Here is a 23,167-nt window from a genome sequence, read left to right as displayed (position 1 = left end):
GAAGCTTATAGACTAATATCCCTAATCAACATGGATGCAAAAATCTTCAACAAAATATTAGCAAACCAAATTCAAAAATACATCAAAAGGATCATCCACTATGACCAAGTGGGACTTATTCCAGGCATGCAAGAATGGTACAATATTTGACTCTGAAACGGTTAAGATACATATGAGAAATTAAAGAAGACAAAAGTAAATGGAAATCTATCCTGTGCTCATGCATAGGAAGAATAAATATTCTCAAAATGGCCATCCTGCCCAAAGCAATTTACAGATGCAATGCAATCCATATCAAAGTACCACTGAACTACAGCAAATAATCCTAAAATTCATATGGAACTACAAAAGACCCCAATTAGCCAAAGCAATTCTGAGAAGAACAAAGTTGGGAGGATTACACTCCCTAACTTCAAGCTCTACTACAAAGCCACAGAAATCAAAACAATCTGGTACTGGCACAAGGACAGACCCATAGATCAATGGGACACAACAGAATCCACATAAAAACCCACAGATACATGATCAATTAATATACGATAAAGGAGGCACGCATATACAATGGGGAAAAGCCTCTTCAGTAACTGGTGGTGGGAAAACTGGAAAGCTACATGCAAAAGGTGAAAGTGGGTTAGTGTCTAACCCCATACACAAAAGAAATCAAAATGGATCAAAGACCTGAATGTGAGACATGAAACCATAAAATTTTTAGAAGAAAATATACGCAAATATCTCTTGAACATAAGCATGAGCAACTTTTTCCTGGACACATCCACTCAGGCGAGGGAAACAAAATAAAAAATGAACAAGTGGGACTACATCAAACTCAAAAGCACCACTGTATAGCAAAAGACACCATCAGCAGAACAAAAAGGCATCCTACAGTATGGGAGAATATATTTGTAAATGATTTATGTAATGAGGGGTTAACATCCAACATATATATAAACAGCTCATACACCTCAACACCAATGACCTGACTAAAAAATGGGCAGAGGACCTGAACAGGCATTTTTCCAAAGAAGAAATGCAGATGGCCAACAGGCACATGAAAAGATGCTCCACATCACTTATAATCAGGAAAATGCAAATCAGCACCACAATGAGACATCACCTCACACCAGTCAGGATGACAACTCTCAAAAACACAAGAACTAAAAAGTGTTGGAGAAGATGCAAAGAAAAGGGAACCCTCCTACACTGTTGGTGGGAATGTAAATTGGTGTAGCCACTGTGGAAAGCAGTATGGAGGTTCATCAGAAAACAAAAAATAGAAATACCGTATGATACAGTAATTCCACTATTAGGAATTTACCCAAAGAAGACAAAATCCCTGATTTGAAAAGATAATATGCACCACTATGCTTATCACTGCATTATTTATAAGAGCCAAGACATGGAAGCAACCCAAGCACCCATCAATAGATGAACAGATAAACAAGGTGTGGTACATTTACACAATGGAATATCATTCAGCCATTAAAAAGAAAGAAATCCTGCCATTTGTGACAGTACGGATGGACCTAGAGGGTATTATGCTCATTGAAATAAGCCAGGCAGAGAAAGACAAGTGTCAAATGAGTTCACATATTTGTGGAATCTAAAAACAAAACAAAATGAACAAAATAGCAGTAAACTCACAGATACTGAGAAGTGACTAGTGGTTACAATGGAGGAGGGTGGGTGAGGAAGGTGAGGGGGATAAAGGGGCATAAGAAATCTCAATCACAAATATAAATTTGTCATGGGGATGGTAGTACAGCACGGAGAATATATTCAGTGGTTCTGTAACATCTTCCTATGTTGACAGATAGTAACTGCAATAGTGGGGGTGAGGATTTAATAATGTGCATAACTGTTGTACCACTGTGTTGTATACTTGAAACTAATATAAGATTGTGTATCAACTATACCTCAAGAAAAAAAAAAATATATATATATATATCCTGCAACTAAGTAATTTTATGTTAGTGAATTGGCATAATATTAAAATATTTTATAAAGAATAATCTGTTTACTTAACTCCCTTTATATAATTGTATTCATATGCTAACAAAGGAACCTTATCATGTAGTTATAAAAACTCATGAATATAAAAACAATGTTATACTTATGGAGCACTGATGAAGGTATTTAAATTTAGTATTTAAAATGACTTATAAAATGCTGATTTTTACATGGATACCTCATTTTTATTTTCAGAACATGACTTATAAATAGTTTACTTATATATATTTCTCTTTAGTTAAATCTCAATTCACTTTACAGTTAATTGACACTCATCTAAGGACAGTCCTTTCCTGTATTTCCTTTTCTTAAAAAGCAAAACACTTTATTTTCAGTACAAAAAATTTACATACAAAAGTCAAAGACTATAATTTCAGTAAAATTACTGGAATGGAATTATTGGACATGGAAATCAACCATCATATCGTTTTTTGAGTTCTTCAACAGAATCATCCTTCAATCCCGATTTGTCTAAGTGATTGAATAATACATGTACAACTGAAAAAGAAAAGAAAAATTCATTTTACTCCCCATTTTTTTTATACTTAGTGAAACAAAAATTAAAGGAAATAATCTGATTTGTCAAATAAAAATTTATGAAATTTCAAAGTAATAATCATTAGAATTATTTATGAATTTTAATTCAGATATTTTAAAAAGGTAACCTGAGAACAGAAAATTACACAGCAATACAAAGATGTTTCTTACCATACTATTTTGCTTCAGCAGTATAAAATTTCCCCTCATTCTCAATGACATTAATCTTGAAGATTAAATTTATCCTGTATTTTTGCCCTGCATACCAAGTACTTCTATTTACTTAGTATTTCAATTAACTGTTTTCAACCTTAAATCATTCTTGTAAAGAAAATTTCCTACCACTATTGTAAACTGAAAATTAGCAAAAATATCTATGAAATCATGATAATGGGCTAGTTATATGTTTTTATAAGATATAATAAAATAAAATATATAGCTATTAAAAGTTAAAGAAAGATTTGCCTATGAGCGATCTAAAATTACCCTTCATACCACTGAATGACACTTTGGAGAATACTGTTAAATAGTTCGTATGTTTCTCAACATTAAAACCAGCTAACAGTTGTTAATGATAATGATAACAATAAAAGGTAACAACAGCTAGTATTTGCTGAATGCTTAGTCACATGCCTGGAACTATTCTAGTGTTCCCCACATTTAATGACAGTGCTGTGGGCCAGTCTGAAGAACAAACTCACGTGCTTAGAGTACATTATACTGGCAAAAAGTTCACTGCTTCAATGCATTTATACTGAGAGATTATTATATATTAAGCACTGTTCTGTGTGTGAAGCCTAGAGAGCAAAGATACAAAGTTCCTGTTCTCCTGGAGCTTTCATTCTATTAGGGAGAGAGAAATAATAACCAAATACATGACGCAGTCAACTAGTTATGTGTCATGAAGAAAAACAAAGCAATATAAGAAGACAGAAACGGATGATGGAGGGAAGGCAGGCAGTTACTGAGTAAGTCTGCGGAAAGATGTCTCTGAGGTAGTGCTGTTAAATGTAAACAGAATCAAGTGAGGAAGCAGGCAAAGTGAAGATATGTGGGAAGATATTCCAGGCGGAGGGGTCAGCCATATGCAAAGCCCCTGAGGCCAAAATTAACTTGCCAGTTTAGTATATTAAAAAAATAGACTCAGTGTGGTGGGGCAGAGTGAAAAATGAATAAAAGAAGACCACTTAATTAAAAAGAAGTGGTAGGAGTCTGAATAGTAATAAGAGTAATATTTTTTAAGGACTTTCAGGGAACTGTTTTTGATGAAAGATAAAGCAGAAACTTCTTTTGGTTTAAGCCCTATTAAAAAAATATCATGTAAGACTACATGTCCTCTTCTCCAAGTACAATGTAAGGAGTATTCTTCTTAGTAATTCAGACTCACTGAACGTGACTGCTAGAAACATAAAGAAAAAACAAGGAGCCTCAAGTGTTTAGAGTTCAGGGGACATCTGAAAATGGTACTTAGTTTTTGCTATTTTTAAAACTAAAAAACTGGTACTCCTGTATTCTAGTGATTTTTCTTTTTCCTAAAACTAACGCCCAAAACTCTAAGTAACTGAAGTATCTGCATACTTTGACTTTACTTAAATTAAGGCTCCCCAAAACTGGCACTTTGTGCCAAAGATTGAGATGCAGAAATAAATAAGGGATATAATTCTTCGGGATATAATTCACTACCTGCCAATTTTCCCCCAACTCCCTAATCTTGCCATGCTGCACTTCTAATTTTCTAAACTTAATTTGCTCTTTCCTGCCTCAGAACCTCTGCGCACATGATTCCTTCAGTCTAAAGCTTTTCCCATTTCCCAGGCCCAGTGAGAGGTTCCTGGCGTAGGCAGCCCCTTTACATGTTCCTCAACAGCAGGAAGCAGTCATTATGCTATTACAGCATTTTCAAATAGAATAGCCCAGCCTATGAAGCCAGACTGCCTGAGTTTAAATCTAGGGTGTGGGTACCAAGTACAGGACCTTGGTCAAGTTCCTTAACTCTCTGTGACTCAGTTTCCTCCTTTTGTAAAAGAATGATAATCATACCTACATCTCATAATATTGTTGTCAAAATTTTAAAAATTAGTTTTACTTCATTGTAATTCAACTTAATTGTGATTAACTTAAATTTCATTGTATGTACCTTGTACATAGTAAACATCAATAAACATTGCCTATCATTTGTTGAGTAAAGGAACAAGCCAGAATAAAGATACGGAAAAACTTTCTTCAAGAAACTTACTTTTTTTCTCAGGTTCTGACATAAACATCACTGCCATATCAAACCTTTTTAGTTCAGGAAGTCTTTGTAAGATTTCAAAGATGAGTGATGGCTCTTCTCTTCTGAAAGAATCCAAGTATGAAATGATCAAGTAAAAGTAGCTCATTTAATTCTGTTTTTTCGTAGCACGGTATTTCTAAATACATGTATGAGTACGGTCTTCATTTACCTTTTTTCTCTGGATACTGTCTGTATTTTAAGTGCCCAAATGAAGAGATTTATCAAGTCAACTGAAATTACAATATTCTTAAATGTGAGGTTTAGCACAAACTACTAATTTATTAAAACATTTGTCGCTTCCCTACCTACCCTTCTCTCATGAAGTTTTTGAAGTCCTTTTTCCTCCTACCTACTCATTTCCCTTTTGACTGCTTGCACTTGTCATCTCTTTACAACATCTCTGAAATGTATTGCCTAATTTTGCTAAATAGAAGATATAAATATAATATCAGAATGAATTTCCCATATCACTAGAAAAAGCATAGGGTTACAATTGCAGTTATAGCTAAAAAAATTCAACTTACTCAATGTAAAAGTCATGCAGAATTTTAATGATTTGGTTGAATACATCTGGATCTAGATTTTTCTGAAACAACTTAGAATATAAGGGTGGTTCAATTTGCTTGGGAAAAACAAAAAGAGAAAAATTATGGCAACCTTCACATATCACAAATTATATAATAATTGCTTATGTGAATATAGTAAATAATTACTATGCATTAGTACTTAATGAATAGTAACAGTAACAATGAAATGTAATTATGAATGAAAGTTAGAGGAACTCTTTCAGAGCAAATCTCATGAACAGAGAGAGACACACCACCCTAAGAGAGACAGGAAACTTGAGAGTGCTCTCACGCAGCAGTAAAAATTAACTGGAGGGTTTGAAAAACAGAATTACAGAAGATAATGTATTTGGAAGTAATTGTATTATATTACATCACTACAAGGGATTGTAACTCTAATTACACTTGAAAAGACAATGATAATATCTATTATTTGGTAAATTTCCTAAGATTGATTATTTTTCTTAGAGTAAACAAAAGCTCATTTTCAGGAATATGATTGCCTAAATACTGTAAGCAATGCTTGGCACAAAAAAGGCACTCATAGTATTTTTAGCTTCTTTCCCCATCTTGAAGGATGAAGAATTAAGTTTAAGTTATGATACAGGAAATTAAATTATTTTTAGACAATAGAGTTTAACATAGAACCTATTTCCAAAGGCTTCCTGGTGCCAATATTTAAAATGGTCTGGCTAGGGTAACATATGTATCAGGTATGGGATAAAAGGATTATCTACAAATTATACAAAAAGAAAATATAGCGCTATTATCATATAGTGACAAGAGAAATTCTTTGACCTTTTACTTACAAATAGAACTACTAGCTTCCTCTTTCTTACCTTCAAATACTGGTACAACACATCTGGAGAATTTTTTAGTTGTCTGAAATCAGATTCAAGCTGGAATGAGTTTGCAGGAACTGAAGGAAGAACAGTTGTAATAAACTGAGCAGGTACTTTGTTCAAGCCTATGGAAATCTTCTCACTGAAAGACTGACATACATCCTGCTTCAAGTTGTCGTGAGGTCTGAAATATTTCAGAAGTACCAGTCAAACAACTAGAAAAGAATCACAAGTAGTCAAAGCTTATATAGTGAATCGTCAATAGAGATTTTTAAATCTCTGACTTAAATTAATATTGTTTCATATTCTGAAAGTAGTAAATTCTTTCAGCTGATAATATATGTATGTTTTTGGCAAAACAGATTGTCTTTGCGAATTTCATGTTCTGGCTATGTAATGACTATTCTCATCTGTTGGGCTATTGGCCTGGCCACCTTATGAAGCACACCACTTCTATTTTACTTCTACAATTCTGCATCATATACACTCAAACCTCAGCTTTTTAGACAGGAACTATCACAGTTTCAAGGAAGACATTCAAACATGGAAGAAATGCTTCCTCCTTAAAAAAAAATCTTCCTATTTCATATTTTCCTATAATCCATAATATCACAATACTACTACAAAAATTCAAAGTTAAAAAACTTTTAATTGGACTGAGTGGCAATGCAAAAATTTATGAACACACCAAAGTGGAACTAGTTTATATCCTTCATATTCTCATATTTAAGGAGACAAAATTTAAAGAGCTCACAAATAACCTTAAATATTAATGGCCAGAATAATGATGCCTAAATTCTGCATTTTTTATGAAGCTTCCTTTCAAAAAATTAAAGATTTTTGCTGAATTAAAAAGTAGAATATAAATACTGAAGGTCTACAAAGGAAAATGCACAAAACCAATTTGTTCAAGATACCGTCTCATCACCTCTAAATTCCCAGCAATGGTAAAGGAATCACACCTTAAGCAAAACCTCTCTTACAGTTAAATCCAAAAAAAAAACCAGACCATGAACTTGAGCAATACAAAAATAATGGTGTTAAGTACAAAGCAGAAGTCTAATCAGTAATAACAATTTTCCAGTGGGATTATTACCATTCTAGATGAGTATCAAATGAGTATTTCTACTCACGGCAGTGGTGAAGTATCACCAATTTCTTCTATTTTCAATAGTTTTGCTTTTGGCATATCATTTGTGGGCAGATGGTCATCCTGGCTTGCATTCTGCTTGCTTGTGGTGCCTGTAGCTGCTATCATACCCGCTACATTAACAGGATTACTCTCTGGAGCAGCAGTGCTCTCTGGCAGATCAACAGTCTGTATCAAATTACCAGTTTCTTCAACAAGAACCTTCTTGAGAGGTTTCTAAAACAATTAGAAGCAATTTTTAAAATCAACATATAAAGGTTTTCAGTTTTAGAGTCATATGCTTAAAAGGTTGCAGTGTTTTTACAGCCAGTATCTGCTACCTATTTAGAGAATGCACTTAACTTTTAATGTCAGTCCATTTCATAGACTAATAATTATAAAGAAATTCAATTTAATGGCTAGGCAGACTTAGGAATCATACTATGAGAATATAAAAAGATGCACAGCACCTACTGCCTGGAGGTCTAAGTATGGGAAAGTAGATGTATATATAAATAATTACAAGGCAATGGGATATAACTATAAAAAGTGAAAGCACAAAACACTAAGAGAACACAGGGAAGGAAGATAAACACTGGCACTGGGGAAGCCTTCACAGAAAAAGTACACTGGAATGACAATGCAGAAGGGCCATGTGGCATGGCTGACAGACAGGTGAGTGCAAGGGGAGGAACGGTGGAGACAAAGCCTAAAAGTCTGCTTTAAGACAGCTTATAAGGAGACTTGTGTGCCATGTCAAGATGTGTTCACTTTATTCTAAAGGCAACAAAGTCAAGAACACACGACCGAGCCAACAGCAGTGCTGGGCAGGCTACCTGAAGGCAAGCAGAGCAACGCCAGGCAGTCACCAGCATTCTGTATGAAACCGACTGACGTGGGAACCTAAGCAAATCACCTAAACACAGAGCAGCCTGAGAAAATTAACCCAGGACTAAAGGTCTGACAAGTAATATTTACAGTTAGTAAGACTTGGCTATAATGGTTTTCAATTTACTAAAATAACTAGCATTCACTGCTTACTGCAATGATTACAAGAGTCAAACATTTTCAACTGCTTTAGTTTACAATATACTTCTAATTAAAAACATTCTTCAGTATACTCATGTTTGTTCCAACTATATAGTTGAATTTTAAATCAGAGTTGTAAATATAAACACTTTTGACATGCATGTTGAGCTCAATGTTAAAACCAGACAGTATATTAACACAGCTAAAGCAAGACCTGATGGTAACAGCCCCAGTGTTACTAGATGAATGCACATAATTAAAAAAGCTATTAGCAAATTCGTTAAAAGAACCCTGTTACCTCTATTTTAAAGGTTAATCATATTAAACTAAGGCCTTCACTTTGAATTATCATCAGAAACAGTTTTTCTATCAAGATATTGACCAAGAATGGACACATATTAGTGTTAAAAAATGGACTATAACTTCTGACAAACAATAATTATTGAATTAAATCAATGCCCCATTTAAAACCAAATCCCTTCACTGACAACAGACGTGTAAATATAATCCTAACTAATGCATTTCCTAATAGGTGGCCTCTGTTAAGTGTAAGCCAGTGGGTAACTGAGAGCTGCTGAGGGCTACTGATGAGGACTGGGAGGGAGGGAGGAAGGGATGACAGTATCCTGGTAACAGAAGCAAAACACAAAACACCACTACAGAGATCTAAAAAAATATGGAAGGTTCAATTAGCCCACTTTTAAAATTAAGATTTAGATGCATATTATGCATGCTATATTATGGTCATTTCAAGAAAAATAAGAGAAAATAGGAATAAGCAGAAAAGGAGAAAGAGAAGGGAAAAGACCAAGTAGAGAGATGAAGTTTTGATATGGGCAAACAGAAAAATGAAAATAAAACAAAATAAAGTATTTTGGCAGAGTATACTACATGAGGAAAATCTCACTTCCCACCACCTGAGAACCCCAGGCCCCAGCTCATCTACACACTGCTCCCCTACTCGGCCTGGAGAAGGTCTGCCAGAAACACTCCCAAGCTGCCAGCCCTCGCAGGGCAGTGTGGCCGACCTCGACTCTCACGGCCATAAGGTCATCCTAGGACCTCTCCACTTCCTGGGCCTTCATTTCTTTCCTGACCACTTTCCCCAGTGACCAAGTGGTCTCACAAATATGTGACTGAAAAGGAAATTAACATTCATTTCACGCGAGACTACCTTAGAAACAGACATTATTTCCTTTGACTTAAACTAACCTGTGAGTTATTCTCAAGGAGAAAAAGTAAGGATCACGCAGGGGTTAGGTGACTGCCCAAGATTTCAAAGTTTATAAAGTGGGACTCAAATCAAGTCTTAAAAACATTATACCAAACTGTATCTTCTATTTTTTTTTTAATAATGCCCACATTTTTGTTATGGAGACCTATTATAAAGTAAACAGCATTTCTTTCCCTTCTCCAATAGAATACTAATTTTGTTTATGTTGGATCATTTACAGAATGTTTTACCCCAGATCTCTCATCTTATGGAAGTGATTTGTTTTGAGTTCTTGCCACAAAAGATTTAAATACATGTTGCATTTGCACAATTATTAGCATAAATTGATTTTAAAAGTGAAGAAAAGAGAGCCCAAAATATTTACAAAAACTGCTTAGGGCATACTGCCCATGGGACATTACATATGCAGATATTTGATTTATCCGTGGGCAATGTTTTTATAATTAGGGGAAGCAAAGTCTGACAAAGGCTTTTTTTAAACTTGTGAATTAATTTTTATGAAGTCTTATAAGGAAATGAAAGTTTAAATTACATTTAAACATTTAATCACCTTTATTAAAAAGAACAGAACAGCAAATGAACATAATGTATGAAAATAAATAGAACTATGAAAGCAACTAGATTTATGCCTCGCACATGAAACAAGTATTACCTCAGTAAATCCAAGAACAAAGTCACAATAAGAACACTGAAAAGTATGAAACTAAAGATTCCTTTATCTGCTACAAACCTGAAATGTGAATTTGACCAAACACTACCTTTCTTTGGCTCATTTTCTTCCTTCGAGAAGGATGAAAATACCTGCTTTGACTTCCCTATAAAGTTATTTCTCTCAAAGTATCAACCATGAGTAACAGTTACTTTCAGGGGGCCTGGAGAGGATCATGATCAGTGAGGGGCACACAAGTAGATTTTGGGGGCTGACATCTTTTAATTTTTGACCTAGTTGGTGGTTTCATGGGTGTTGCCTTATAATTATTCTTTATTTTAAATCTTAATCTGTCTTGTATATTTTCCTGTATGTTATATTTCTGATATATATGTATATATATTTCACTAAATAAATATTAGAAATTACCATTGTTATATCAGACATATGTATACGTATTTATCTTAAGGAAATCAATATTAGAAATTCAGCACAAATGCTACACTCATGCCAGCTATTCTTTGTGTTCTAATACTGATGAAAAAACTGCCTTTGCTGGACTTCATGAAAAGCTGCACCGTATACCAAGGGCAATGTGCGATGTATACTGTTGGCCTATACCATATTTTTGCCTTGGGTGATTTTAGATCTAATCCCATAAAAGATGCAAGGCTATTGCAATAAAATCCCAATCCCAAATAAGAATAGTAATAGAAATTCAAAATATTTAATTATTATGGAATGTAAAACTACTTCATTTCCTTAGGAGCAGAAAATATATAGAAATATATAAATTTATAATGCTAAATTAAAAGTCACTTTAAAAAGTTATTCCAGAACTCTAAACAGCCCATTTCCCCCAATTTTATTATATCAGTAATCCTAAGAAATATTTTTTTTTTTAGTATTCTAAAAATGGCCCTTAGAACTTCCAACATTTAAGAGATGTTAATTCAAGTTTGTTTCCAACTCTTATTAATACAACACTGATATTTAAGGAGCAAGAAAAAGTGAAAGAAAAGTGCTTTACTTACAGTTGATACAAGATGAGGTGGGTTATCAAGAGGTTTTACCACGTTTTGCCTTTGTGTAGAATCAAGAAAGACATCATCCCAGTGTCCTTTCTCAATTAATTCCTTGAAAATAAATTTGTAATCATGACTTCAAAATATTATCAACTTTATTATGCAACAGATAGATGTGTTTATGTTTCAGAAAATAAGACCATATTTTGGTGAAAAGAATACATTACCTTTTTAATTTTGGAAAGTTCAGTTACTGCCTGCTTATTTCCAGGTTCCAGAAGTAAAACAGTTTCGAAATCTAAAGCAAATTTTTAAAAAAATACAATGAATCAGTGAAAATATTTTATGGAGTTGAAGACATAATACATTTAGTAAGTTTACCTAAAGAAGTCTTACTCAAGATGCCAGGAAACAGGCGAGCAAAAATAAGTTAGCATTTATTGAGTGCCATTCTAGTTGGTTTATACAAATTCCCATGTAACCTTCACTGTATAACCCCTTTACAGATGATGTGACTGAGGCCTAGAGAGGATGTCCTCTAACCCACCAAAGCTCACACTATTCGCAAACAGGGTAACACACCATATCTAAGACCAAATCTAAGAGAATTTTGGATAATGGAATACTCTTCAGCCCTAAAAAGAACCAAATTCTGATATATGCTACAACATGGATGGATCTGAAAACATTGTGCTAAGTGAAATAAGCCAGATACAAAAGGAGAAATATTGGATGACTCTATTTATATGGGGCATCTAATGTAGTCAAATTCATAGATAGAAAAGTAGAATGGTGATTACCAGGGGCTTGAAGGAGTGGGGAATTGGGAATTATTAGTTTAATGGGTATAGTTTCAAAATGGGATGATGAAAAATTTCTGGAGATCGACAACAAATAATGTGATAATAAATGCACAACAAAGTGAATGTACTTAATATCACTGTACTATACACTTAAAAACGGTTAGAATGGCAAATGTTGTATATACTTTACAATTTTAAAAAATGCACGGGCTGCATATGAAGCCAGGCATAAAGAGAAACTGTCAAAGTTAAATACATATACCAGAAAAAAGAAGAAAATCTGAAAATCAATTAATCTAAGTATTGATGTCAAAAAGTTAGAAAAACAGCAAAGTAAACCTAAAGAAAGGAAATGAAGAGCAGAAAGAAATGAAACAGAAAACACACGTAACAGAACCAAGCTGGTTCTTCAGAAGGACTAACAGAATAAATACTTAAAAAACAGATCATGGAAAAAAAAGATAATAACTAGTCTCAAAAATACAAAGGTTCATCACTACCAATCTCACATTATCCCCCAGCCTCTAGCTGCTGATCCCCTTCCTCCTCTTCTTATTCTTGCCCCTACCTTCTCACCTATAATAAAAATTATTCATTAATTTCAATTGGCAATTAACGAGATTGTACTGTACGCTATTAAAGGAAAAGATAATCATGTCTACTATAGAAGCTGCATTCCTCCAAATCTCTAAACCTACTCATCACCTAATCTGTGACACAAAATATACTTCCCTAAATTCTACATCCTTAAACCACAGGAAAGCTATGCAAATCTCTGCTTCTGTAACTTGGGAATCTCATCAGGATGAGTGAGTGATAGTTGTTATAGAAATAAGCATACCTTGTTTGGCCTCATTTAACTTCCCCAAAAATGTCCTTGCAGTTCCTCTTCTGGCAAAAGCTTTAGAATATGAGCCATCTAATAAAACAGCTTGTGTGCAGTCTTTTTCAGCCTCTTCATATCTATTAAACATAAAATTACTAACTGGAAAATGCAGCTTATAGAATAACACACATAAACTGAGTTTCTTATGTAAAAAGGATACACACAATTTCAATTACCAACTACGAATTCTGTGTGTGAGGGAAAAGACTATTTTTTTCATTCTCACCAAATGTTGGAATCATCTGGTAAGGAGGGAAAAGGTACCAGATTAAAGTCAAGTTGGGAAGAGCCTGCAGGAAGGATGGAATTAATGACAGTAAAATGTGAGGAGAGAGGACAGAAGAACACCACTGCTGGCGATCTGCCTCCCTCTAACATGCAATATACATAGGTACTAAATTAACAATTATAACTTACGATTTTCCAATACAACTTCTTAAGTATTTACCCACAGCATACATCACCTAAAGAAAACCAACCTACACAAAACTCAGGACTCATTAGATGATGTGCTGGCATATCCGCTGACACTTTTCATAAATTCTATTCAACCATGCAGCCAGCAGTCAATTTAATCTGAGTCCTGCACCATGATAATGAAGGGCTGAGAGTTAAAAAAAACAAGAAAACTTGAAACCCTCCTCCATATTAGAAAGACATTAATGAATTATTGTGAATTTATGTGGCATGATAATGGTACTGTGCCTATGTGTGAAATACTAGATGAAATGCCAATGTCTATGATCTGCTTTACAATAATTCAGAGGGGGAAAAAGCTGAAACAAATATGACAAAAAAGATATGGCTTGTTAAAACTAGATGATTTGATACATAGGGTTTATCATATTACTTTCATAAAAGCTCCAAAAAAGTTTCATAATAAAAATATTGTTTAAAAAGAGAATCTATGATTACATTCTTTCCAAGGCCTAGAATGCCATCCTACCCTCAAAACAAAATCTCATATGAACAAAATATGAATTTCTAATGAACTTAAACGTCTTTGAATTCTTTGATTCACTTTTCAACAAGAGAAAGAATATGTCTGTGTGTTGCATATGTGTGTGTGTCCACGCCCCCACCAATACTTGGCTGATTATATCATTCTCTCATTCAAGATACCTGTATAGCCCCCACTCGTTTCCAGGATAAGGTGCAGAGCACAAAATCAAGGGCTTGCCTGACTTTCCAGCCTTATCTCTGCCACTATCTCCGAAGAGCAAGTATGGACACTGCCCTTTCTGGGAGTTCCCATGCACCTTTCCACTCCTATACCTTTGAACCTGCATTGGGATACTGGGCCTATTGTTCACCTCACTAACGTGTAATTACCCTTTCAGATCTCAGTTGTTTGAACTCCTTCAAGATGCCTTCCATGAATTCTCCAACCTAGACTCAGTCTGCAACAGTGTTCTTCCCACCCTGTATGTACTTCCACAGCATATGTCCCTTAAAGCATCATCACAACATATTTTAATAATTACTCATCTCCTTTTTTGTCTCTCCCCCCAAATTTTAAGTTTCTTTAACACAACTGTACCTTTAATATTTGTACACTTAATGTATCTGTCACAGTGCCTATTCAGAACACCTGCCACTTTTTAACTCAATAAATGTTTGCTGAATAAGCAGATCAGAAAACTTCCAAACACGCTAATTCTAAGAAAATTTAGAAGATGAATGTTTAGGAAACCATTCTAATTACATAATCAAAAAGTATGTTCCACTGTACATCTGAATAAAATTTAGTAACTATTCTAAAAATCTGAGATTTCCACACAAGGTGGGAGAATGTTTTGACAATGGGCTCATGTTAAATCCTTTAAAATCATTCAATGACTTTTGTGTACTCAAAGTTACAGTTAGAAAAATCCAACCGATAAACTGCTTTTAGATGGTGGGAGAAAAAAGACAAACTACTCAAAAATAGAAATAATAAAGACTGTTAGTAGAGCAAAGAGTACACTGCTTGCCTGGCTCTGTAGCCCGACCCTCGGCCAACTTTGTTAGGGCCGCTTGCCCTAGCTCATTCTCTCATTCAACCCTCAAGACCCTGTTTCCCAGATCTAATATCTACTACTATTGGAACTTTTTCTTGTCATTCTATCCTTGTATCTATGTTTTACTCCATCTAAGAATGGAACCCAGATATGTTCTCTACCAAAGGACTAGAGTCCTGCCCCAGACTCCTGACCCCATTACTGGCATCTTACCTCTTCTTCAGATCTTCTGAATCTAACCATCTGCCGAGCCACATGTCTGTAACTGCCAGCTCACAGACACTCTGTTACTACCACTCAGGGATTTCTTGCGGCTCTCCCTGACGCCAACTGAGGTAGACAGATTATCACTTCTAGAAACCTTGTTTTCATTAACTTTTAAATGAAATTTAGCTTTTCTTTCAATTGACTGCAGACAATAAACCACAGTAGGAAATTCTGACTTTGTCCCCAATAAAAATCGGTTATTTTCCTATTATATTAAGATTGTTACAAGTATCCCAAAATACTGTTTATGCTCACCATTAATACTGTTTATGCTCACCATTATTTCAGAATTACAGTAGTAATTTAACCTGCTTGTTTGCATGGACCACAGCATCCCTGTCCATAGATGCTCCCATGGCACAGCTGACCAACTACCATGCAACTCTGCCCCCAGCAAACTCACATCACCACACTGAAAATATGCTCACCTGCATTGCCTTATGGGTGTGCCCTATCCACACTTGTTAGCAGTCAATAGAAGATGTATCAACCTAATGCTAATGTCCTTATTCAAACTTTCATACTGTGTCTTTAAAAAAGGTTTTAACTTTAAACTTCCTTGAATTTTAAATGCAGTCTCTTTTTGCAGTATTTTAATAAAAAAGTATATATACACCATTATATCAAAAATTTTAATATTTTTGTAACTGTATTTCAGTTATAGCTGGTTTCCTTTGTAATCTCAAATGTACAACCATGAATTTAAAAATATTTTTCTGAGAAAGATTGACCATGCAACCACGGAACCAAAAACGTTTAGAAACTCTATATATAATATTTATCAGTTTTCTTTTTGTTTTAGTTCCATCACTAGTGTGTAAAGAATTATTGCAACAGATACACAGAAGGGTAAGTCACAGTTTCTGTCTCAGATATTATCCTGCTGATTGCCCAAACTATAGCCTGTGAGTATATCTGTAAACAGCTGGGTAGTATCACAGCACTGAGTGTTATTTGTATAAGCAGTCAATCAGAAGTTTCAATGACAGCAATTCCTTTCGCGTGTTTGTGTGTGTGTGTGTGTGTGCATAAAATATACATATTTCTGGAACAAATAATTCAAAAATTCATATGGAAACACCAAAGACCCCGAATAGCCAAAGCAATCCTGAGAAAGAAGAATAAAGTAGGGGGGATCTCACTCCTCAACTTCAAGCTCTACTACAAAGCCATAGTAATCAAGACAATTTGGTACTGGCACAAGAACAGAGCCACAGACTAGTGGAACAGATTAGAGACTCCAGACATTAACCCAAATATATATGGTCAATTAATATTTGATAAAGGAGTCATGGGCATACAATGGTGAAATGACAGTCTCTTCAACAGATGGTGCTGGCAAAACTGGACAGCTACATGTAGGAGAATGAAACTGGACCATTGTCTAACCCCATACACAAAAGTAAATTCAAAATGGATCAAAGACCTGACTGTAAGTCATGAAACCATAAAACTCTGAGAAAAAAACATAGGCAAAAACCTCTTAGAGATAAACATGAGTGACCTCTTCTTGAACATATCTCCCCAGGCAAGGAAAACAACAGCAAAAATGAACAAGTGGGACAATATTAAGCTGAAAAGCTTCTGTACAGCAAAAGACACCATCAATAGAACAAAAAGGAACCCTACAGTATGGGAGAATATATTTGAAAATGACAGATCCGATAAAGGCTTGACGTCCAAAATATATAAAGAGCTCACACACCTCAAGAAACAAAAAACAAATAACCCAATTAAAAAATGGGCAGAGGAACTGAACAGACAGTTCTCCAAAAATGAAATACAGATGGCCAACAGACACGTGAAAAGATGCTCCACATCGCTAATTATCAGAGAAATGCAAATTAAAACTACAATGAGGTATCACCTCACACCAGTAAGGATGGCTGCCATCTAAAAGACAAACAACAACAAATGTTGGCGAGGCTGTGGAGAAAGGGGAACCCTCCTACACTGCTGGTGGGAATGTAAATTAGTTCAACCATTGTGGAAAGCAGTATGGAGGTTCATCAAAATGCTCAAAACAGACCTACCATTTAACCCAGGAATTCCACTCCTTGGAATTTACCCTAAGAATGCAGCAATCAAGTTTGAGAAAGACAGATGCACCCCTATGTTTATCGCAGCACTATTTACAATAGCCAAGAATTGGAAGCAACCTAAATGTCCATCGGTAGATGAATGGATAAAGAAGATGTGGTACATATACACAAGGGAATACTACTCAGCCATAAGAAGAGGGCAAATCCTACCATTTGCACCAACATGGATGGACCTGGAGGGTATTATGCTCAGTGAAATAAGCCAAGCGGAGAAAGAGAAATACCAAATGATTTCACTCATCTGTGGAGTATAAGAACAAAGGAAAAACTGAAGGAACAAAACAGCAGCGGAATTACAGAACCCAAAAATGGACTAACAGGTACCATAGGGAAAGGGACTGGGGAGGATGGGTGGGTAGGGAGGGATAAGTGGGGGGGAGAAGAAAGGGGCTATTAAGATTAGCATGCATGGGGGGGCAGGGAGAAAGGGGAGGGCTGTACAACACAGAGAAGACAAGTAGTGATTCTACAACATTTTGCTATGCTGATGGACAGTAACTGTAAAGTGGTTTATAGGGGGAACCTGGTATAGGGGAGAGCCTAGTAAATATAATATTCTTCATGTAAGTGTAGATTAAAGATTAAAAAAAAAGAAAGAAAAGGGGGATTACTCCTTGATAGGATAAAACTAACTGTAAATCAACGATTAATGCATGCTTTAAATATCCTTAATTTTGATCACTTAAAGGGTGTCAGATGATCAGGTATGGAGGTACACTTTTCTGATAATATTCCTTTCTCTTAAAAAAAAAATGCAGTTCCTGTGTGGTGACCTCCAATGAGTTCTACACAATGGTATAAAGGGCATATCAAAGTGTGGGCAAAGGGTCTGTTTGTGTTTATACAGAGGATCAAAGCCTAATTTGGCTACCCAGAAAATGAACTAAGATACGATATGAAGAAGAACTTCCAACATCAGCACTCTCTGGAAGAGTCATACCAGAAGATGATCATCAAAAAACCTCAACAAAGATCCAGGCGATGCTGCAGTTGTAGCTGCATCCATCCCACTGGTTCCTGCACTTGCCATTGGAATGAAGAAGGAGATATCTAAGCTGGCCAGTGCTTTCAGTAAAACAACAAATTTGACTGGATCTATACTGTTGGAACTCAACCAAGAATTAGGAGAAGTGCAAGTTGTAGCACTCCAAAATCTTACAACTACAGACTATCTACTGTTAAAAGAACATATGGGATGTGAACAGTTCCCAGGAATGGGTTGTTTTAATTTGTCTGATTTCTCTCAGACTGTTCAAGTACAGTTGGACAATATCCATCATATCATAAACAAATTTTCACAAATCCCTAGGGTGCCTAACTGGTTTTCTTGGCTTCACTGGAGATGGCTGGTAATTATTAATCTGCTTTGGTTATGTAACTGTATTCCTATTATGTTAATGTGTGTGCGCAAGTTAATTAGTAGTTTAAAACCTATACATGCTTAAGTTACTCTACAAGAAGATATGTCAAAGAAATAATCAGTCCTCCCATGTTTTCTTCCGTCTGCTACCTCTATAGCTTTTCTTCTTCCTTCCTAATTACAACCCTTAAATAGAATTCATGCCTCATATCGAATTTACTGAGTATCATAATTCCTCCAAGTGGTAAAGATACCTCAAGACAAATGCTGGGCATAAAAGCCACAGGGCATAAATCTGCAAAGAAGTAAAGAGCTAACCTTTTCAAACAATATGGCTTTTCTCTCACTTACCAACTTTACGTTTCCCTGTATGGCCCCGGAAGATGACTGGTTAGCCAAAGATGGGTAAGATTCCTCAAGGGAGGAACAACCTAAGACAGGCACAGTCGCAGGGGGGCCATCGGGTGAGAAATTGGGGATCAAGAGTGGTGAGACTTAGAACCTCACCCCCCCTGTTTTGAGAGAAATCTTCTGCATCCGTGGATGTTTTAATGCCCTTGTCTAGCTTGGATTAACACATAGTCTACAGGCACACACATGATCATCTACATTTGCTCTCTTACAACACTAAACTATGTTTTCTACCTTTATCTTGCATCTACCTACCACTTCAGCATTTTATTAAAAATAAAAATAATAATAATAATAAAGGGAGAAATGTGGGATCCACATATAAATGAAGTATAAAAATCAAACGAATGTTCATATTTGACCTGATTGTTTATAGTTCATAATGTGTGATCAAAACCGAAAGTTTCTGTGATGACTGCCCTTGTACTGTTCACCATGTAAGAACTTATTCACTATGTAAGAATTTGTTCACCATGTAAAAAAAAAAAGTCGAGAAAGCAAAAAATATATATATATAAAAAACACTTCCAGATAAGATTTTGCCCAAAATATTTTAAGGCTAAAAATAGTTTCTATATCACTAATTCAGAATAACATACATGAAGCAATTAGAGAAGTGTTAAATTGTCTAATGCCAGACTATTAGAAGTGGGAAATTAACAAGAGCTAATGTTTACTGACTATGTACTACACTCTTTTTTAACTTTAATGCTCAAGAATAAATTACACTGTCATTTATTGTTAAATAATTAGGCCAATTTACAGAAAATTTCATTTTCATCCTGAAATGCATTAACTGTAACCAGTACTTACTTCTGCATCTTCAGATAGGCCATGGCTCTGTTCGCTGGAAGAAGAGCATTAGTGCCATCTGCTGCTATCCCTTTAGTATAGCATTCAATTGCTCTTTCATATTTCCCCTCTTTGAAAAATCCATTTCCCTTTGAAAAATCCATTTTGGAGAGAAGTATGCAGGGAAATGAAAAAATACGTTAAAAAGTTAGATGAATTAAAATGTTCAGAAACACTACAAGGACACTCATCAATATCATATAAGTAATGAAATATATTTTAATGTTAAACATCTAGCCCATGATACATGTTTTAGAATCTTTAGCTTGGGTTATTTTTTATAATAGTATTATTCTCTTTTCAACACTAAAAAGGAAAAAATGTTTACTACTATATCACTTTCAACATTTACCATTACTTTACTAATTAAACATTATAATACAAAGCTTAATATTTAATAAAAAGCTTAAATTTCAAAGCACATTTTAACAAATATAGTTCCAAATATACTCTCTAGTTACACTAGAAGCTGTACAAAACAATTTCATAATTAAAATAATGTTTGTTAAAAGAGTTAAGAAGTACAGAGCTCACTTTTTGGTAACATTAATATGCCTAGACATCGGATAAATTAAACCATACTGGAATGTGTATACTAGATTTCAATGTAGCATTTATTTGTAATCAAAGTCAGATATATCACAATCAATCATCATCCCTAAGTATTTATTAGGAATCCACTGTGGGCCCATGAAGGCTATAAACATAATTTTAAATCTCAACTAAGTATTTCTAAAGGAATTTCTATCAGAAATAGTCCAGTGTGAATCAAAGAAAAAATATATAAATGAATGAATTGTAATTTATTTCTATGTTAAATACGTATCTATATGTAAATGTTAAAATATTCAAAAGTCATTTGCTCCCTAAACTTAAATGCATTTTTTAATTATATATTAAGTCTTCAATTACTGAAATTTTGAATTAGTATGCTCCAGAGGCTTTTCATATATTTAATTTTCAATTCCTACTGAAGAATTTTAATGTAACATTAGACAAGCATACACAGTATTAACGGTGAGCGTAAACAGTATTTTGAGATACTTGTCACAAAACATTTGTAAACTGAAATCCCGCTGGGTTACCCGATCTTTCTCTGAAACAGCCTGCTGTTTATTCTGTTGTTCTTCAATTCGTCTGCTCTCTCCTTCAGCTGATGTGATCTTTGCATAAGCTTCCTTTGGATATGAGTTTTCTTTAGATGGTAAAGCCTAGGAGACACAGCAGTCAACTGACATAAAACAATGTAAGACGCATACATATTTGACATTAAAATACTAATTAGTCAAATGTATTAGAATTTCTGCCACATTTCAAATAATTGAAATAATTTTTTTACTCTAAAGTTTTTCTACTTAATAGCAAAAAAAAAACAATAAATTTAATGTGCATCTAATTAATTATTATCCATTAACAGTAGTTTTTTATTTATTTACTCAACAAATATTTACTGAATTTCTATAGGGAGCAAGCACCATTCTAGGAACTATTTTCAGAAATAAACAGGTAGCTAAGACTACATCACCCTATTTCTCAAATTTAATATCCATAGGCTTATTGACCTAGGACAAAACATACAACCATGTAATACAGTTCACAATTATAATAAAGTTGATATGTTTATCAATAGACTTTATATACAGTAAATAATAGCAACATTTAAGATTTTCCCCAACCATTGTCACTTGTTTCTCAAAGTGTTACTGGATGACAAAATAATTATAACTTTGATTCAACAGGAAAATGAAAGGATATGTAACTGTTTAGTATCCTCTGATGGCAAATTTTACATTTAAGTAATAACTATTTTCTCACTGTTGAAAAATCAGTATTGTTTTTGCTGAGATATGAACTATAAAAATGAGGTAACTTTAAAAATAAGAAAATCAAAGTTTAGGACAGAAATCAAAGCACAAGCCAAAAAACAAAAATCAGCGGGATGAAGAAAAATAATTCTGACATCTGGGAAAAAGTAAAGTAGCAGTAGTTCTAAAAATCTTAGATGACTTTTTAAGATGATTCATTGAGAACCTTTAAATACCATTATACCTCCTGAAAATTTGTGTAGTGAAACTCCATAGCACAAATAATTAAAATTAGAAAAATGTCCATATTAACTATTTCATAGTACAAATCTATGCAAAAAACCTTTACTTCCTCAAGTAAAAGTAATAAGTAATACACTTAATTTGAATAATCACAATTTACCTGATTGATTTTCCTGAGTTCATTCATTGCTTCAAAGTTATTTGGCTCCAGTTCTAATACTTTTTCATAATCTGAGTAAAACAGACGATAAAGAATATTTGGAAGTATTTGGTATTTGAAAAGCTGTATGAAACAATAATTATGCACATGTGACACACAGGCAACTGTCCTACTGCAAAATAAAAGAGTCACTAAGAAATGCTAGCATTAGGCTACTGGATTTTCTCCACTCTTCCCCTGTGACATATTACCGTCTTCCACCAGCCCCAGGAAGAATACTTGCTATCATAAATTGTACATCATAAAACCAGGAAGCAGCAGGGGCCTACTAGATTATCAGCTTTAACCAGAATTTGTAATTTATACATCACAAATCTATTTTATGGAATAATAAAAGGCTCAGAATTTAAAAATGAATAAAAACATTTTAGGAGCTTTACATGCATTACCTCTAGCCTCACAATAGCCAACAGGATGTTTTATTTCCTATTCTGCAGATGAGAAACTCAAAATCAGAGACTACCCTTTCCCCAGTCACACAGCTAACAAATGGTGGAATGAGAATTTGAACCAAAATCTGATTAGTGGCAGATAATGCACTCTTTTCCAAAATATCAAGATACCACTTAAATTACAAAAATGAGATTTATTCAAATATAGAAAGTTCTCTGAAAGGCAATAACTGTGATTATCTAGTATTCTTTGTATACTGTCTATTACACTGAACTGTTAAAGAATTTTTTAGGTACAGATGACCTGGAAAATGTTAATACCTTTTCTGGCATCCTCTAATTTTTGCAGAACAAATCGAGCAGCACCTCGTCTGCCATAAGCCTTTGCATAACTTCTGTCCAAGGCAATTGCTAAATTACAATCAGACTCAGCAACAGCAAATCTGTAATTTAAAAAAATTAAAATAAAGTAGAGCTAATGAAAATAATTCATTAAACCAAACTTCAAAATCTGTTTCTGAATTCCCCAAATA

General features: G+C 34.4%; 1 protein-coding gene across 2 annotated transcripts in view; it reads right to left on the bottom strand.

The window, feature by feature from the left end:
- Positions 1–2,170: 2,170 nt before the first annotated feature.
- Positions 2,171–23,167, bottom strand: part of RPAP3 (RNA polymerase II associated protein 3) — a 32,281-nt gene continuing 11,284 nt past the window's right edge. The window contains exons 6-17 of one of the 2 annotated variants that reach the window (XM_037009063.2): positions 22,956–23,077; positions 22,183–22,253; positions 21,060–21,185; positions 19,936–20,063; positions 12,938–13,059; positions 11,521–11,591; positions 11,303–11,404; positions 7,361–7,593; positions 6,225–6,411; positions 5,344–5,441; positions 4,781–4,881; positions 2,171–2,505 (exon numbers count right to left, since the gene is read on the bottom strand). In XM_037009063.2, the coding sequence (XP_036864958.1) occupies positions 2,420–2,505; positions 4,781–4,881; positions 5,344–5,441; positions 6,225–6,411; positions 7,361–7,593; positions 11,303–11,404; positions 11,521–11,591; positions 12,938–13,059; positions 19,936–20,063; positions 21,060–21,185; positions 22,183–22,253; positions 22,956–23,077 (1,447 nt within the window). In that variant the 3' untranslated portion in view covers positions 2,171–2,419. Of the gene's footprint in view, positions 2,506–4,780; positions 4,882–5,343; positions 5,442–6,224; positions 6,443–7,360; positions 7,594–11,302; positions 11,405–11,520; positions 11,592–12,937; positions 13,060–19,935; positions 20,064–21,059; positions 21,186–22,182; positions 22,254–22,955; positions 23,078–23,167 lie in introns of those variants that run through there. The other variant, XR_012122074.1, reaches the window with a different exon arrangement.

The sequence above is a fragment of the Manis javanica genome, chromosome 10, assembly GCF_040802235.1.
Source record: "Manis javanica isolate MJ-LG chromosome 10, MJ_LKY, whole genome shotgun sequence".
Taxonomy (NCBI): Eukaryota; Metazoa; Chordata; class Mammalia; order Pholidota; family Manidae; genus Manis; species Manis javanica.
This window is presented reverse-complemented; position numbering and strand designations above follow the sequence as displayed.